A 19,749-nucleotide genomic window follows, 5' to 3' on the forward strand; every position below is an offset into this window, starting at 1 on the left:
ACAGAATCAGACCCTGCTTTCTTGAAACAACCTTAGATCTGCATTTTCAGATTTGAAAAAATCATCAAAATGTATTTCTTGAAATAAAGAGAAATCAGTTACTAAACTCACACGTAGTAAACAATTTGAATTTGGTAGAAACTGGTGGGGGGGGGAAGGTTCTAAGAGAAGCTCAGTGGTTTCAAAGTGAGTGAGTGAGTTCCAGCTATATACACAACCAGTCACAGGAAAGTCCACAGTGGAGTTGGTCTGTCAGACCACAAGCTCCATCAACCAAATTTTGTGGGATACAATCAGCAAATAGTTGATACACTGATCGAAACAAGATGTATCACGCTATAAATCCTAAAATATCCATTTATAACAGGTTAAATTTCATTCACAAAGCGAAAACTCACTCCGCTACATTATTACCCCAGTCAGTGGATTGGTATGCACTTTATTTATATTCTCAGCTCCCTGGGAAGTTTACAACCAAGGTCTGCTTGTTACCCTAGAAATCATGAACACAAAGTGTTTCCCCATATAACACGTGTATCAATGTCATTTGATTTACATTCTCAGCTCCCTGGGACGTTTACAACCAAGGTCTCCTTGTTACCCTAGAAATCATGAACACAAAGTGTTTCCCCATATAACGCATGTCTCAATGTCTGGGAATGGGGCTTCATGGACAAGTGACAAAGTCTCCCCTACACATAACCAGTATCTAATCAATACCAGATCAGTGGGTCCAGCATATGTTATTAGACTGCCAGTAATAGGAGGAAATCACTAGTCTGCTCCAAGATCAAATGTCTTTCAATCACAACAGATTGCCACAGCTCCAATAATCTTTTCTGTATCGAACATTAGGTTTGGGTTTACAGCAGCAGATCATCAACCATGAGCAAGACAAATGAGACATCAATGCTCTGTACTGCGATCATGGTTTGTGATGATTTGAGTTTCTTGAACTGTCAATAAGTGTATACATATGCTACATTTGGTACAGTGAGTGAGTGAGTGAGTGAGCGAGCGAGCCAGCTGTCAGTTACCATCAATCTGCTGCATTACCAGGGCAGATTTGACATTTAACCCTAAAATCTGGCACAGCCGTTAGTTAACTTCTTTGATGAGTATAGTACAGACTTCACAGGTTTGACCAATTATAAATATTGCAAAATATATATTTCAATCAAATCAGACCAGTTACATAAGATTATTTTACAAAATAAAATCATTACTTTCTTTGCTAATGGTCTATATTTTATGCAAATTATGTCTACACTGTGAACAAAGCACACCATTTGAAACAAGAACTACACAAGACTAGCAGTTTAAGTGGGAATAAAACAGCTCAGTTAATCTTTCGTTTTTCCACACACTAGAGCTCAAAGTGAACTAGCACTGCAAGTACTCAGCTGTACGTTTAAGTTGCAATTTCCCAAGGGCAGCATTCTGGGAACCTAATACACCATGCAGTTGTTTTATGTAAGCTGATTATCTCCCTTGGGAAGGGACAAGTCTGCAGCAAATACTACCCCGCACTAAAGGATTTCATCCATCTGCATTTAGATGTTTAGTTTACAACGAATAATAAGCTTTGGTTTTGACAAAGCAGTAAACAATATTTTGATCATACATTGGTATTTCCAGATAATTTCAAAGAGCCTACTTTTGACATTTTGCACCTTAAAAAGTAAGTTACAGCAATCTTTTGTACGGACCAAGAATCAAAATAAAACTATTAGGCTTAAAATTAATCATAATGATATCCTGTGAGGATTAAATGTCATAACTAAAACAGCACAGTCTTTATATTCTTCTTTGATATTCTTTTGTGTATTGTTTAATGCTTCATTAAATTTGTTAATACATGAATAACCTTCACATTAAGGATATTATTAACACCTAATAAGCCCTCTCACACAAGGTACAGATCTCAGTGAATATTAAAGTTTAGTTTAGAGCTTGTAACACTGATATTTCACACTGAAATCTAACATAGCTGTTGATCCATCATAAATGCTGAAATATTGATCCAGCCTGTCTCCCCGTTCAGCCGAGTGTGTCCAACTCTGGTGATATCAATTCAGGTTTCAACAACAGCCAGAGAAACAATAGCAGCCCAAAAATCTATAAAGTTTCTTCCAGAGCAGCAAAGCAGAACAAAAACAATGACAAAAGAAAAAACATGCATGAACATACCTTTCCACTCACAAAAAGGCGGAAATGTTTTTTTTCTCTAGAGTTTAAACAAGTACTGTTTATGATTAAGCATTGATGTTACATCATTGTATCAATCTGTTTCCCTGGGATGGACACTGTACACAATACACCGACCCGGACACAAGAATTGATTTGTATGGTAACGTAAATAACGTACGTAACAGCATACCGTGTAACGATGATGCCAAAAAAGGAGCTGTTCTGATTTCTTTGGTTTCGGTACAAGAATTCTGAGTGCAACCTCTTTAAAAAGTCCCGGGAGGATGACGGATGAGGAAATTTGCAACTCCTCATTAATAATGATCGTATGTCAAAATCAACAAACTGTAATCAATAACAGTACCAGGTTACCATTTTACTACAATAACTCTCGGGTAACAATGAAATCATATTCATGGCTTTTTATTTCTAGCTTGAATATCACACAGAACAGGAGTCATTTATAGTGCGGTCAAAATAAGCTTCAACAATGTGTTTGAGGTTATCACAAGATTTGTAAGTGTGAGTGTGTGTTAGCTTGTGGATAACGTTTGCATGTGTTTGCACGAGTGAGTGAGTTTAGTTTTACATCGCTTCTAAAATTATTTTCCAGCACTATCATGATGGGAGAGACTAGAAACTGGTTTCACACACTGTATCCATGTGGGGAATCAAACTGGGGTCTTCTTGTGATGAGCAAACACTTTAACCACTAGGCTAGCCCATCGCTTCATATGTTTGTGTTTGATTGTACTAGTCTGATCAAACACTAGTTTTACAACACCAGCCCAACAGAGACATCATGCTTCAGTTCACGATGACATGACTCCAAACTGACTCCACCATCAATCGCTTGAGCACAAGGCAGGAAAACAACAAGTACCACCTTTTAAAATCTCCATGGTCAGATACTCTATCACTTGAACCAGTCAAGTGATCTTGTGACTCAAACGTGATCTTTTTACCCACAAACAGTACACAGGGCATGTTGACCATAATGTATGTGGCTACTGTTCAGCGTCAGTGGTTGTGTGTTGACGTAAGCAACATCGAACTCAGAGAGTCCTTGGATCACTGACCATGTTTTGCACCTTGACTCCCGAGAGTTTATATGGCTTCAGCCCTGCCCCTTAATGAAGCACATGCAATACATGTGCTCTCGCCTTAGGGAAGTGCGGCTGTTCAAGACTGCCTCTGCCCACACAGCAGAAAATGGGTACCCGGTGAGATAAGTCATGTGATTATAACCTTCTATTGCATCACAGGCAGATTGGGTTATCCAGGTAATAACAATCCGATTCTGATTACTGCATCCAGTGAGCAGCTAGTGAGATGGATACTAGGCGCTATATAAGTGAAAACCATTTTACAACTCTTTACAGATTAAAAAAAGGTAACACCCATTTGGCAACAGTTGCAAAGTTTAATTATAAATCTACCAAATGCTTGAATTTCCAGTTTTTGCCAACAGAAACTGAACAAATATTATCTTCACAGTAAATACTCAGATATTTTCAGTTGCAAAATCAGTGTTTGTACATTTTGGTCATTATGCCATGATCTAGTCACCTTGGTTTTTGTATGCAGTTTCTTTCATTGTACCTTTGTTAAAATATGGCTACAACTGAATCAAAGTGCATCAAAAATACAAACACTAACAAATAACATGTTCTTTTTTCCCTTGGATGTGGCAACCATACTCTACGATCAACTGTTGCATAAATGTTACAGCATTTGTTACAAAGGTAAAGAATAACACTGAAGCTGGTGTCAACAACTTGTGTAAAGTAAAAACAAGTTAACTAGCTGTGTGGAATGTAGTATTTAAGGGTTTCTACTAAGCATCAAGCCTGCATTTGACACTGAAGGGGAATTCTATTGACCTTGACCCTGCCCCATGATATTTTCAAGGAACGACCTTTGCACTTTTTCCCCCAACCTGTCACAAATTTCTTTTTTCAGAACTTTGGATGCAATTTTTGGGAAAAACAAATCTCATCCTTATGCTAACTTCTTGGCCATTTTCACCTGTGTGAGAATAACTTATTTTCATTTAACATAAACTGTTTTTAAAAATGCAGGATTATTCATCTTTTCCAATTTTGTTCCAGTCACTAAATCAAGCCAGGTTTGTTTGGGTTTGTTTATGGAAGGGTTTTAGTTATGCCGGGGCCGAATGAATAGAAGGCATTTTGTCAGACAAGTATAACTTACTATCAAGTACAGGTGCTCGTTAACTGGGAATTTTATTTCAAAACAAATATTGTACAAAGCGTTCATGTGTTCAAGTTTTTACGGTACATTCAAATGTGGAAAAGGTTACAGTGCTGATCCTGGACCTGAATACAGCCCGTATTTCCCTTGAGATAAAACCTACAGTGATGCTAACGAGACAAGCACATCCACTGAACTCAGTGCCTCCATACTAATGAGTGTATTAAGACAAATCCTACATAAAGCTTACTCATCAGACTTTATGACCTTTATTTCCACAAATTACTGATTACATCCGTTATTTTCCTCTATTCTCATACGCATGTTTAACAAAGCAATCTCAGTGTCAAGATAATGAGTTGTATGCTAAGCACCATCTCTGACCAACACTTCTCGAATGTGAACACCAAAGCATACATAATAAATGAGGCAAATGTTGTATTGTGAAGTAAGTCTTTGAAGAAATACTATACTGAGAAGCAAAGAATGGAGGCAAACATGACAAGATCAAAGACACAGTTGGGATCACAGAACGCCAGTCTGAATATTACCATTCCGAAATTATCAGTGAGTGTAGAAAAATCCGCAGCATTATCCATAAAGATAGGAAACTGATTTTGAGAGGAGAATTTGCAGATGAGAGTATTTTTGTGGATGAAAGGGAAGGTTGTGGCATTAATTCACATCAATGCACCTAATTATGCTGGCATTGTGATAGACACTGAACATGGTAGCGGTCGAGTAGGGATAAAAATAGCAATATGGCCATCAGTGTTTCTCCATAACAATATCCCATTTTGGCTGTGTGACATTTAATAACAAGTGATTCAGGAATGTGCTACAATTTTAAAACAGGAGAGAATATGAACTTGGCAAATGAAGTTACTGTATCAGGGTACAAATCATCTAATAAGTGAGTGAGTTCAGTTTTACACCACACTCCGCAATATGCCATGTAGCAGCAATCTGAAAACAATCGAGTCTGGACCAGACAATCCAATGATCAACATAAGCATGGATCTGCACAATTGGGAACCAACGACATGAGACATCCAAGTCAGCGAGCCAAGCATAATTGTCAGCACCAATCCATATACAAGGATATGATTCTACACTACACATGACAAACTATCCATGAAGCTAAATAATCATCAGGGCACCTGTTCCACAAAGCAACTCTCACACTGTCTGACTGTCTAAAGTCAATGCATGTGTGTTAAGGTAACAACTCGAAGTATTAACACCACCCAATTCTTTCATAATACTGGAATTAATCTTCCATAGCATGGCTGACCAACTGTAGCAATAGAGAATCAGGTGAACTTTAACTTCTTTTGAATTGTATAACGTTTAACCATGATCACTTTGTGGAATAGGGTGCAAGTCACAGTTCTACCTGGGTGTACGATCCCTTCTCTAAGCCAGTCACTACAGACATCGAAATGGACTATTTAGAAAAGCATTGCGTAATTAGAACAGAAACAGAGCAGCCCTTCACATAGAAATTTATAAAAGCTATAGTTTGTGTTGGGAATAAACATATTTCAAATCAGTCTGATTCCAGAAGGGGACCAAGGAACCCATTCCAATTCTTTGAAATGACAAAACACCAGTAATATTTATTCCTATTCTTTTTTGGACTGTTGATTTATTCAGAGCCTACATAAAGAACAGCAAAATGTTTTCTTGTGAAAATTGTGTGATTTTATAGCAAAATATCAAAAACCACCTGAGCCAAAATGTCAAATCATTTGACTGTGGCAGCAAATTAAGCAGAACTCTTTGCCCTTTGGACAACAGAAAAGCTTGAGGAACGTGCAGTGAAGTTGACAGAGTCTGACCTGTAGAGACTGGAATGAGAAGTTGCTGTACACCGAGGGAGCTGGCTGCTGCGGACGCTGCTGCTGCCTGCCCCTGAACGGCAGCTGCCTGCGCCGCCGCTTGACTTGCCAGGAAGAACTGTGGTGCTGCTACCTGGGGCTGTCCAAGAAGCTGGGTCTGACTCGATAATGAGTGGATTGCACCTACATAATAAAAATTCCAAATATCAAAAGGATCATTGGAAGATGAGCTCAGGCAAAAAGACAAAAATGTCACATTCCGAAACTTTAAATCTAATTTTTTCAAATTTTGGAGGTGCTACAAAAAGCAGAAACTGTACAAAAGACTTGCAGCTGTTTTTTGATATCTAAATCACAAAAATGAGATAATTTTTTTAATCCAGACAAGCTAAATTTTCATTGGCTGAATCATAACATATTGGAAGAATATTTTGATGGGGAAATTTGACTTGATCATCAATAATAATGAACAAGCATTTGACAAACAGTTTGATCAAATATGTAATGAATTACATGGAACAAAAGTAGTAATGGCCTTCTTAGTGACATCAAAATTGTAGACAAGAAGCTGTCCGCTGTGGCAGGTGCCATGTTCACGTCGCTCAGTGAGTATAATGTAAAACAACAATAATATTGTCGAGGTATTTCTTAATCCCAGCAACAATTATTCTGGGAACAATGTACCACATGATAAGCATCCCATAATGCAATAGCAAAGGATGTGAATGACCTTGACTTAAGATTTTTTAAAATATCCACCAGTGATTCAGTGTAACAAATTTAGGTGGCTTCCAAGATTCATTTGAGCTTGACCCTGCAACTTACCATTTGCTTCTGATTTGGCGTCTGTGACCGAGGATGTTGTGGATGTGTCAGCTATGGAGGGTACGGACATGAACAAGTGGTCGGAGAGACCCAGAGTGCCGCCAGATGCATTGGGCAGCGATACAGACGGCATCGTAAAGACTGACGATACAGGGGCCAGTGGGGACTGTGTGGTGGTGGCTGATAGCATAACATCCTGAAACACAAACACAGCATTCAGTAACACTGTATATACTGGCTGCTTGGATATAACTTACAGTAACACTATAGTCACTAGTTGCTTGGATATAACATACAGTAAGACTATGGACACGGGTTGCTTGGATATAACATACAGTGCCACAATAGACACTGGTTGCTTGGATATAACATACAGTAAGACTATAGACACTGGTTGCTTAGATATAACATACAGTAAGACTATAGACACTGGTTGCTTAGATATAACATACAGTAAGACTATAGGCACTGGTTGCTTGGATATAACATACAGTAACATTATATACACTGGTTGCTTGGATATAACATACAGTAACATTGTGGACACTGGTTGCTTAGATGGAACATACAGTAACCTTGAAGACACTGGTTGCTTGGATATAACATACAGTAACCTTGTAGACACTGGTTGCTTAGATATAACATACAGTGACACAATAAACACTGGCTGCTTGGATATAACATACAGTAACACTATAGACACTGGTTGCTTGGATATAACATACAGTAACATGGTGGACACTGGTTGCTTAGATAGAACATACAGTAACCTTGTAGACACTGGTTGCTTAGATATAACATACAGTGACACAATAAACACTGGCTGCTTGGATATAACATACAGTAACACTATAGACACTGGCTGCTTGGATATAACATACAGTAACATTGCGGACACTGATTACTTGGATATAACATACAGTAACCTTGTAGACACTGGTTGCAAGAATAGACCCTGGTTCCTAGGCAATAACATACAGTGACACTGTATATATCGGTTGATATAATGCAGCATAAAGTTAAATTGTATACACTGGTCACCAAAAATGTTACATTAAGCAACAAAACTGTGGACTCTTGTCACTAGGATATAACATACTGTTTCACTGTCACCATAATACATCACTGTTGACACTTGTTGCTAGTATTGCATAACACTGTCGCTGATCACAAGATGCACACTGAAAGAGCAACTCTGTTTTACACTGCAGTCAAAAACAGGACAGAAAACATAAACATAAACACAGAAGGTTAGAATTTGTCTTCTGGAAATTCATATTTGTTAAAAGAGGTGTCTAACAGGGTTGGTGGTCAGGCATGCAGACTTGCTTGACTCATATCATTATTTCCTAATTAAATAGATCGTAGCTCACTATATCAATCACCATAATGTCTTACACAGGGCTAGAAGTTCTGGGAGTTAGCAAACTGGAAAACATATCTCTCTATGGACGCAATCAGTGAAACCCACAAACAAGTCTAGTGTGTGTCTATTGAGACTGGGATGGTAGTACCCACGTGTTTGTACCTCAGGCAAATCAGTATCAATAATTAACAATTCCTCGCACAAGGATGAATATTTCATGTCCCAGCAATCATGTTAACACACTAACAAAAGATCACTTCCTGACATAATACCTTCTCTGTGAGTGCTAAACCACAGTGAGAGCTAGTCGATATGGAAACAACATGGCCGACAAGTCATGTCTGCTGCATATGACAGGCTGATCTACCACAAACACATCTTCAGTCATACATGGCTGCCAGAGCAGACTGCAGCACAATAGGCATGATAAGCTTGCCAATATTTCAGAGTTTGCTGCCACGAAATGACTGCAGCTGCATACAGGAAGATGGTATCTAGACTAGTGTTGGAAACTGATTGTGAGTTTGCTGAACATGTTCCATGATACGGTAGGAAGCAAGGCCTTGCTCAAATGCAGATGGATTCTACATATACAAAAAGTGAATGTTCAGTCAGAAAAACAATTATTCCAACAATGACATTGCTCTACCACCATCACAGAAATATTATCAAGTCATGATGAAGTTTACTTGCTTTTGAAAGACAATTATGAGAAGAGAGACAAATATATGGGAACTGACATATGCGATATTAAATTCATCAGTTTGGCGTAGGAAATCAATTGTGTCAAGCGCCATTATAAACTGACGCCTATACACTACAATCTATCAGTCATACAAGAAGGGCAGAGTAAATGCAGAGTTCATATTTCAATCAGGCTGGATCTTGATTCGTCAAATGGGATAGATACAGGCATGATGTACTGTGGATATATGATCCTGCTGACAATGTCAAGCTCTTCAAGTGTCTCTGTCTGCATATTCATCCAAGTTACTCTGTTAGACCACCAGTTCTTCCTAGCCAGGTGCGGTGTGGGGTAGCACAGCAGATAAAGCATCTGCTCAACACACCAAAGACCCGGATTTGATTCCCCACATAGGTATAACGTGTGAACTCCATTTCTGGTGTCCTCCATCATGATATAGCTGAGAGATTGTTAAAAGCAGTGTAAAACCATACACACTCACTATTAGCCACTTGTTACCACAAGCATAAGACTGTCTAGAACAATTCTACCCAAGAAATATCAACAGTTTCAGAATCTATGTATGTGAAGAGAGTGTAAATTGACACAAGTGGAGCCAATCCAAAACTTGTTCAAAGTTTCTGTACTTCATTGTTTTTATTCCATCTTTAAAAACTTCTAATCTCACTCTCTATCAAAAATAGTTCTTTAAAAAAAATTTATGATTTTTCTGTGTCCAAAATTGTAATATGTAGTATATGAGGTAATATTATCCGGCTATCGGTATCGATAAATTGTTAAAGAGTGATTTACCATCCACAGTTGTGCTAAAGACAACAAAATCAGCACCCAATCAATTTCGTTATTGATGAGCCTTTCCCTTCACTCCTTCCCCCTCTTCAATTCCAGTATCTCACGCAAGTGTTCAATCCTGCGAAATTGACACTGTCACATTTCTCAATAGCTCAAGAGTCGGGGACAAAACCAGCTCGTATTGATTGGGCAAACCATCTCTGACTGTCATTCAGTGAAATGAAAGATACATCATTTTACATGGTTGCCAAGCAACCCTTGACAAGGGAAGCCAGGGGAGTATTTCCACAAATTAATGGAAGTAGTTCTTACTTAAAACTGAAACATTAGTTGGCAAGCAGTACCTCACTGTGCCAAGAAACTCCATCCGTCATACGCAAGAAAATTATAACACAGAACTTCTTGTGTGTATCTCAGCTATGCATGATGGCAAGATATACATACACACTTACGTCAGTATTCAGAACATTTCATCCCAATTACATTTGACAAGAGTCCCTGATAAGTTGCTGAAACAGACACCCTATTATAAAAAGTCAATATTTAGATGGGCCAAATGAGCTGACTCTACAAGCCAGTATAACAAATGCAGTTGAGGTAGGGGGGATTATTTCTAAAACACATGTCAAAACTATGGCAACAAAAAACCCATTAGTATCACCCTGCTCATCATGGGGCCCATTAAGGAATATAAGTGTACATTAGGGCTGATATTTATGGTCTTCCTGATATAGCTTGAAAATAGGTGAGAGTGCTTTCAATTGGGGTCAATAATGTATGAAAAAAATGGAACAAAAGTGAATATTTGTCAGAGAAAGAGTGCCATAGACGCTGAAAGTGATAATCATACCTTTGACCATTTCACAAAGTTCTTGCTGCGTGGGAGAACGAGTGAGTGAGTGAGTGAGTGAGTGAGTGAGTGAGTGAGTGAGTGAGTGAGTGAGTGAGTGAGTGAGTGAGTGTTTAGTTTTATGCCACTCTTAGCAATATTCCAGCAATATCACAGGTCGGGACAGCAGAGATGGGTGATACATTGTACCCACGTGGGGGACAGAATCAGGACTTCAGAATGGTGAGTGAACCCTTAATCACTAGACTACCCTGCTGGGAAGTTGAAAACAAACATGTACAAACTCCACAGTAAAAAATGAATAGAAAAAGTGTGCATCAGAATTAAGATAGAAAGAAAAACACAACAAAATATGCAGAAAGGAAATACACATACAGACGTCCTGAAAAAGCATCACATGTTTGGGGAAGTCTCATATGATATCATCATACACAATCACTGGACACGCTGGCGCAAAGCTATTCAAAAGAATTCATTTCCTGTTTCATCTCTCTGTGTTTGTAGTCTCTCCTGAAGACATCCACTGTCAACATCAAACCCAGCCACATTGATGAGAAATGGATCCATTACAATATTAATCAAATCCCCCCAAAACAAAAGAACCTTCCTCTTTTCAAGTCCAAGTCTTGTCTGACATTCCTCAGCAGACGTCCAATCAAGAAATCACAAGGTACATCAAGGTCATGTGTTGCAGCAACAGGAGTCTGGTACCATCACAATGATTTCAAAGGTGGTCTGTCTTACGGTCACCGAATCTTGTTACTTTAACCTCAGACCTTATTGTAATAATACTGTATCCCAAAATGAAATAAGTCCAGATTTGTCACATGTTCATGTGGACGGCCCCATGGTTAAACCATTTGCTTGTCATGCCAAAAACATGGGTTTGTTTCCCAGATGTGTGCAATGTGTGAAACTATTTCTGGTCTCCTGTCATGATATGACAGGAATATTGCTAAAAGCAGTGTAAAACTAAACTCATTCACTCAACTCTAAAAGTATCAACCAAATAAACGCTTTTTCAGAGACTTAGTCTGCAAAAATGCAAGAGACACAAATAAAACTCTACTCTCTTGTCAACAAAGGGCAGATTCAGTTTTGCTTTGCTTTGAAGTAACAGAATGTGTCAAAACAGTAAAAACCAGGCGACAAAATGGACATGCTTGAGAATTTCTAAGGGAATCCCCACAGGTGAAGCTGTGAAACTGAAACACAGGATGACCCATCCTGAAATGTCTGCTTTAAAGCTTCACCCAAGTATTTCAATCAGGTCTCAAGTTTGGTTACCATGGTAACCACATTTTTGTTTTAATTTGTCCTCTGTTCATGAAGACAACTTCAACATTCAAAAAAACATGGAAAGTGATTAACAATAATGTTTCAAGCTTTCTCTGTTTGTATTCTTCCCCCAAAATTTAAACTGTTTAAAGCCATGCAAGCAGAGCCAATTGTTCCCCGTGATCCCACAGATATGTGATATGTGACATCCAATTGTTCCCCGTGATCCCACAGATATGTGATATGTGACATATGTGACATGTGATATCAGTATCCTAATGTGCCATTACCATACTTCATAAACTTAAACTTGATATTTAAAGTCAGGAATGTGTGCTTGCACACTAATTAAGATGAACATGACAAAAATATATATATTGTTTACAAAAACAAACATTTTCAACATGACATTCAGAAATCAATAACACTGAAGAAATTAATGTCATAGTCACTCCCGTCATGATCAATCTCCAGGAAACAACTGACCCTGCCCTAAGGGGCGAAAACAAAGAAAAATCTTGTTTTAATGATGGAGGTCAAAGGAAGGGCAGGGAAAATAAAAGCATCAGTCTTGCAATTAAGAACAGAATTCTAATAGACGGGTCACAATGATGACCAGCATGTCACAGGTTGGTTAACCCCCTTAATTTCCCCCCTTGATGATGATGAGAATAGCTCTCAGTGTGCATGGAGCTTGTCAGTGATGGAGTTAATAACAAAGCCTGGGCCAGACACTTGATGGGGTTCTCTGACAGCTTCAGAAAGGCCAAGCTCACTCTGGCAGTTTCTCTAAGGCTTATCTTTGTTGTCTTGTCAATACATTCCTTGAAAATAAACTAAATCTTTCTCTTAAGGCTTAACTGGCATGACTTGATAGTTTCTTGAAAAAGAAAACCCTAAATCTTTCTCTCAAAGGACGAAATGTGTGAATTGATACTTTCTGGAAAATAAACAGAATCTTTTTCTAAAGGTTGAACAGTATGATACGATACTCTTTAGAAAATATACCATATCTTTCTCTACAGGCTGAACAGACACGATTCAAATGAGTCAGTTTTATGTCAGTATAGGTGCTGCAATATTCCTGCAATATCAAGGCAGATGAACTAGGACTGGGTCTGGTTATTCCCATCAGGAGTCAACCTGCCTTCAGTTTGATGAGTGTGCCCCTCAACCACAGGGCCACCAGAACTGTACAGAATTTTAACAGCTCAAGCAAATTTTAACAGATTTATGTTCATTGTTAACTTCTGTGTAAACAGAACCATGCCCACGCCTTTCTTTTAGGGGCATTATGGGCCCTAAAATTGATAAGTGCATGGAATGAAACTCTGAATATACTTGCAGACTTGATACCACATGTCCCAAAATAATTTAATGGCCTCCTGACTGTTTCATGGTATTTCATGTCATCATCATCGTCAACATCGTCATCATCATCACCAGAAAACCAGAAAAGCCATGACTTCACCTTCATCACTGCCATACAATGTAAATGTATTGTGACATATCTTTTCCTATAGCCTCCATTCCAACCCCAACAACAACATGGCTTGACTTCCATCCACCAAACCTCTAGTACTACAATGCACTAAACAGACAGCCATTACACAGGGGTCATCAAGTGCGGCATGACTCCTCTTTGTCAGGTCAGTGCATCAAAGGGATCATGTCAAATGTATTAAGATAATCTTGTATCGATTACAATGCCACCCAACATGTCTCAAGTAGAAGTTACAGGATGCAATCAAAGGAGACAGAGGAGTCTCTCATTATGTGAAAAAAATAAATAAATACCCAGAATTTTCATGAATACAGGTTTGGCACTTCTGTTGAATTACAAAAACACCCCCATGTTTTCTGAAAAAATAAACCACAAATTATAACTCCCAGAATTACAAAAATGTAAAGGGTCATGCTGAACAGTTCTGGAAGCAAGCAAGGTAAATAACAATCTGATCAGTAAAGATTGTTCTATGAGGTAAAATGGTGTAATGATAAAACCTAATTACTATTTCAGGACGCTCATATTCTTGAAATCATATTTTCTACACAAACTCCAGCATGACGCCAAGGTACCCTTCCTCCTTGTCATATGTATGGTCAGTAACTCTCAAAGCGATGGACACTCATCCTGATGTAAAACACAGAAGGGTTTCAGGGGTTGACAAATATGTAAAAAATCAACCAAACAATAATTTCACTTGACAAGAATTACCAATTTGGTTTTCTTTCTTTCATGATAAGGTTTAGTGTAGATATTTACTTAGCTGACCAGAGAATTCCACTCAACACAGGAATTGGTCAACAGTATTTTTCAACCCCTGTGGTTTGATTCTGTCTGATCATGTCACTGCCATATTTGTGCCTTGATCAATGTAAATTGTTCACTGAGGTGAAACCAACAATAGGCACGGCAGACCAGCTTTCAGAACAAACCCAGAATCCATCCTGAAATGTTGACAGAGATGTGATGCTCCAGGGCCTAGATCTTCGAAGCTCTCTTAGCGCTCAGAAATTTATAAGTGCCATACATTAACATTAACCTATGACTATCTTAGCACTAAGAGATCTTCGAAAATCTAGGCCCAGAACCTTTACAACTTGTGTTCTTTGAAAAATGAGTGCAGCCTACCCGGTCTGTTAGTGTGAGATTTCAACATTTGATACAAACCCTTGGTGACATTTGACAGACAGATCAATACTGAAGAAGCGACAATGTCAGAAGGATACAATGCTCTACTGTTAATGATGGTTGGTGACTTGTGACAGGAATAAAACATTTATACAACATTAACAAATAACATCTGCATCTCCTGTACATGGATGCTTCGTGTGTTGATATAACATTTATACAATGAACACCCAGTAAAAAGTATCAGTTTTTACTGTGTAAGATCTGTGAGTTTGTCTGTTGTTGTAATATTTATACAATGAACACACAGTAATTAGTATCGGTGTTTACTCTGTAAGGTCAGTGATTCTGTGTGTTGTTATAACATTAATACAATGAACACCCAGTAAATAGTATCTGTATTTACTGTGTTTGGTCAGTGATTCTGGAAAACGTCATCACAATGTTGACAAATGTCAAAACTCCACTTTGAAACACTTTTCTCCGTTACTCTCCAGCTGTCAGCATCAAATGAATGTTCTAACTCCAATTACACTATGACACTGTTATTATGACAACTTGCTTCAAATCCCACTTGCAAATCTTATATTATCTTATCTCATCTATCATCACATCCTAATTGCATAAAACGATGCTCATGCTGTTGATCACTGGACTATCTGGTCCAGACTGCTGCTGTATAGCTGGAATGTTGCTGAGTGCTACATTAAACATCAACCAACCAACAGTTTGTGTATATCCATGAGGGATTTTTACTGACAGTTGCTGTAAATCTGGAGATGAAGATCAATCTCTGATCATTCGCATGAAACACATTATTTACTTCTTTGTCTGTCATTATAGTAGTTGGGGAGAGGAAGAATGAGGACTATTTTTATGGATATACAACTTCCTTATTCTGTATAGGCGATGTTTCAACATAGCCTCTAATGTCATTGTCAAGCAAGTAACATCACTTGGTTGACAACGACACTGGAATCACAGAATGAAGAAATTGTATATTCAAAATAGTCCCCATTCTTCACATTTTCTCCCTACTGCCAAGACCTCCATGCAAAGCTCATGAAGCAAGCACAGATTTCCAACACTCACTGGCATTCCTTTTCAAATTAAATAGGTTTGTTTGTTACTATCAAAATATATATTCAGAAACTAAGCGTTAATCTACCATGTTAACCAATAGCTGAGTGTCCCATGCTGAGGGAGACTGGTGACTTGCTGTGTGGTATGGCCAGGTTGATGTGGCCTTGTCTGTTTGAGGAGACTGGGGACTTGCTGTGTGGTATGGCCAGGTTGATGTGGCCTTGTCTGTTTGAGGAGACTGGGGACTTGCTGTGTGGTATGGCCAGGTTGATGTGGCCTTGTCTGTTTAAGGAGACTGGTGACTTGCTGTGTGGTATGGCCAGGTTGATGTGGCCTTGTCTGTTTGAGGAGACTGGGGACTTGCTGTGTGGTATGGCCAGGTTGATGTGGCCTTGTCTGTTTGAGGAGACTGGGGACTTGCTGTGTGGTATGGCCAGGTTGATGTGGCCTTGTCTGTTTGAGGAGACTGGGGACTTGCTGTGTGGTATGGCCAGGTTGATGTGGCCTTGTCTGTTTAAGGAGACTGGTGACTTGCTGTGTGGTATGGCCAGGTTGATGTGGCCTTGTCTGTTTAAGGAGACTGGTGACTTGCTGTGTGGTATGGCCAGGTTGATGAGGCCTTGTCCATGTGATCGGGGAACAAAGCCTCTGTTATGTGAGTGACAGGTGACAGGGGAGCTGGTGTTATTACACCTTTGTCTGCCTGAGCAGTGACTTGGGATTACCACCACATAAGACCTTTGTTGTCAGAAACACTACACCAAGCAGCAGGATACAGCTTCAGGCTGATTTCAACTATCAATATATCGATCTCCCATGCAGTTTAGAAAAGATTACCATTCCATGAAAATGGGATTATTGGAAAACTACACGTGTGCCATATGGTAAAGTTGTATGAAATGACATTGGTTGCTAAAGCTGTTGGTCACACTTGACCTGACAACTAGCCCTGTAGGTAGGCCCCACTTGACTAAACAAGTGACCACTTGACTAAACCAGTGAGTGAGTGAGTGAGTGAGTGAGTGAGTGAGTGAGTGAGTGAGTGAGTGAGTGAGTGAGTGAGTGAGTGAGTGAGTGAGTGAGTGAGTACGGTTTTATGCTGCTCTAAGCAATATTCCAGCAATATCACGACCGGGAACACCTGGGATGAGCTTCACACATTGTGCCCATGTGGAGAATCAAACTCAGGTCTTCAACGTGAGAAATTAATGCTTTGACCACTAGACTGCCCCACCACCAACATTGTGTTTTACAGGATGCGTGATCAAGAGTACTTAACAAGTCATATGACATCTAGCTGGAATATTGCTAAACATGCCGCAGGATGCAGCTTACTCACTCACTTGCTTATCAAACATACTCTCTAAATTAGAATTTATGGCAAGATTATAACCCCCTTCACAAAATTGTCCAATACATTCAAATAGATTAGTCATCCGTCCCATCAGGTTGAGGCAAGTCGCACTGAATGCTTTGTATTGATTCCGTAAAAGCCTAGAAATCATTTAACATTATTACATGTAAAACATTGCTTGACTGACAAACTGGCCTAGGGAATAACAATCAAAGGCAACATAGGAACAATAGCAACATAACACCACAAAAAGTATCATTGTTCGCTGTAACAGAATCATGCATTCTAACGAAGATGAGTGAAATGTCAGTGTTATGGGACAATGGCTGACTGACAATGTTACGAGCTTTGTACAGCATCAGTCGACACCAACATGGCATGTATGGTAACAGGTGGCCAGCTTATATCATTACAGGACGACATGAGGGGGCACAATAGGGAACCCCTGAGTAAATGCTGTGGTCTTTTTGCCCCCCCAAAAAACATAAGTTAAAACAAGAAAGGTCCTTATATTTATACAATGGAGGGTTGTTTGCATGTTCATTGTCTTCGTTGATAAGTTCAAGAATAAACGCACATTCTAACAAATAATTTGTTGGAATTTCCTGTTATGGAAAATGCACTACAAAGGCGTGTTAAGAACATGTTCACACTACCGTCAAAACATTGTTGATTCTTAATTTGCCTTTGGTTACATTCGATCCTACGTCGGCACACATGCGTTTTGCCACAATACGGATCACATAATAAATAAACAAAGCGCTAAAGGAAATAACTCAGCAAAATGATAATTAACCGCCTATCGCTACACTTCGCATTTACAGGCTTCCTGATTTGTGAACACCCATATCAGAATTGCTGAAGAAGAAACTATAAATGAGTGGAGTGTGTGAGTTTGTTTTTACACTGCTTTAAGCAACATTCCAGCAATAGCACAGCAGGGGACACCAGAATTGGGTTTCACATAATGTGCCCTCATGTGAAACCGAACCTAGATGTTTGAGGTGATGAGTGAATGCCTGAACCACTAAGCTATCCCACCAGCCCTTAAAGAGGAATCAAATGAAATAGGATAAACATACTCCGTAACCTGGTCGATGAATGTCATTGTATCCATATTGTGCAGTCCTGATGCTCTGATTTCAATCTCTAGATTGTCTAGATCAGACATAATTAGGAACAAACTGATGTCATGTAGCAAACAAATTGTTGAAAGTGACATTAAACAACAAACAAATATGTTGATAATAAACAGACTGATAGTGACCTAGGAAGTGTTAACATTATAACACTTTGATATCTTTTCAAAACAAAAAACAACTTCACTTCACATTACTTTTTACATACACTGATTTGACACATGGTGTGGTGATATAACACAAAAAACTTCATGACTCCATAGCATTTTATGCTCAGATATTAGCACCTTAAACCATACCGATAAAATCTAATGATTCTAATGGTTTAGAACCAGTAACATAAAATTATATTCAAATTCTGCAAAATGATTTCAACCCCTCAAAAAGAGTAGTGTCAGATTCAACTACACAGTACTTCAAGTCTATTCATCAGGTCAAGAGAGCCACAATCTCACCGACACACTTAACACAATTTTTTATTCAAACAGTTTCACGTCACATTAAGCTCCTATCGTGCAAAAACACATTTAATTTTCTCTACAGCTTTTCAGCACAAAATCCTTCAAAAGACCCGCTAATGACAATCAGACAATTCCTTTGTAGGAAACCAAATATCTTTCCTTGGCATAAAACAGATATCCATCTTATCGGTCCAGCCATAAGTAATTAAAGAAGATGAATGTGTTCTGATCAAAACTTCTGGCAGACATATTCAGACATCTAATTCTCGAGAGTTTTGTACGGAAGGCCTATTGATCCTGGAAAACCAGTCTGCCAAATAAAACAACTGGGTTACCTTCTTTTGAAATTACACATGACTGTATTTTGCTTAAAGATTAGGTCATAGCTATTAATATCAATGATATAAACATAGACTATGACGATGTATTACAATGGAGTGTTCTGCACCTGACATATAAACATGGTCTGCGACACTGTATCACAATGGAGGGCTCTGAATTTTATATAAAAACATGGTTTACGATACTGCATCACAACCGAGGGTTCAGAATCGGATATATAAACGTGGGTTGCGACACTGTATCACAACCGAGGGTTCAGAATCTTATATATAAACATGGGCCACGACACTGCATCACAACCCAGGGTTCAGAATCGGATATATAAACGTTGGCTACGACACTGTATCACAACCGAGGGTCCTGAATCTGAGATATAAACATGGACTACCAGGGCTCCAGATAATTTTTCAACATGAGGAGTATGTGCACCTTATTTTTTCAGTATAAAAGAACTGGGAAAAGTTAGAGTACTGAATGGAATTTAATGGCATGTAAGTAATCTCGTGTTTTGTTTCATATATGCACCATAACATTGCTACTCTTGTGTAAACAGGTCAATAAACAATAAAGCAAAATGTTTTCAGATAAATACGTCCATGAATGATTCTAAGACCATACACCATTGCTGTGGTGTATATCTGCTACATTTCCTGATTTAAAAAAAAAAACGTAT

At 38.7% G+C, this 19,749-nt stretch overlaps 1 protein-coding gene across 6 annotated transcripts in view; it reads right to left on the bottom strand.

Annotated features, from left to right (window-relative positions):
- The window catches only part of LOC137255836 (POU domain, class 6, transcription factor 1-like), a 78,941-nt gene that overhangs the window by 21,773 nt on the left and 37,419 nt on the right, over window positions 1–19,749 (bottom strand). For all 6 annotated transcript variants that reach the window (XM_067793404.1, XM_067793405.1, XM_067793401.1 and 3 more), the window contains 2 exons: window positions 7,071–7,266; window positions 6,246–6,428 (listed from right to left, as the gene is read on the bottom strand). In XM_067793404.1, the coding sequence (XP_067649505.1) occupies window positions 6,246–6,428; window positions 7,071–7,266 (379 nt within the window). The remainder of the gene's footprint in view (window positions 1–6,245; window positions 6,429–7,070; window positions 7,267–19,749) is intronic.

This window comes from Haliotis asinina, chromosome 11 (assembly GCF_037392515.1).
Source record: "Haliotis asinina isolate JCU_RB_2024 chromosome 11, JCU_Hal_asi_v2, whole genome shotgun sequence".
NCBI lineage: Eukaryota > Metazoa > Mollusca > Gastropoda > Lepetellida > Haliotidae > Haliotis > Haliotis asinina.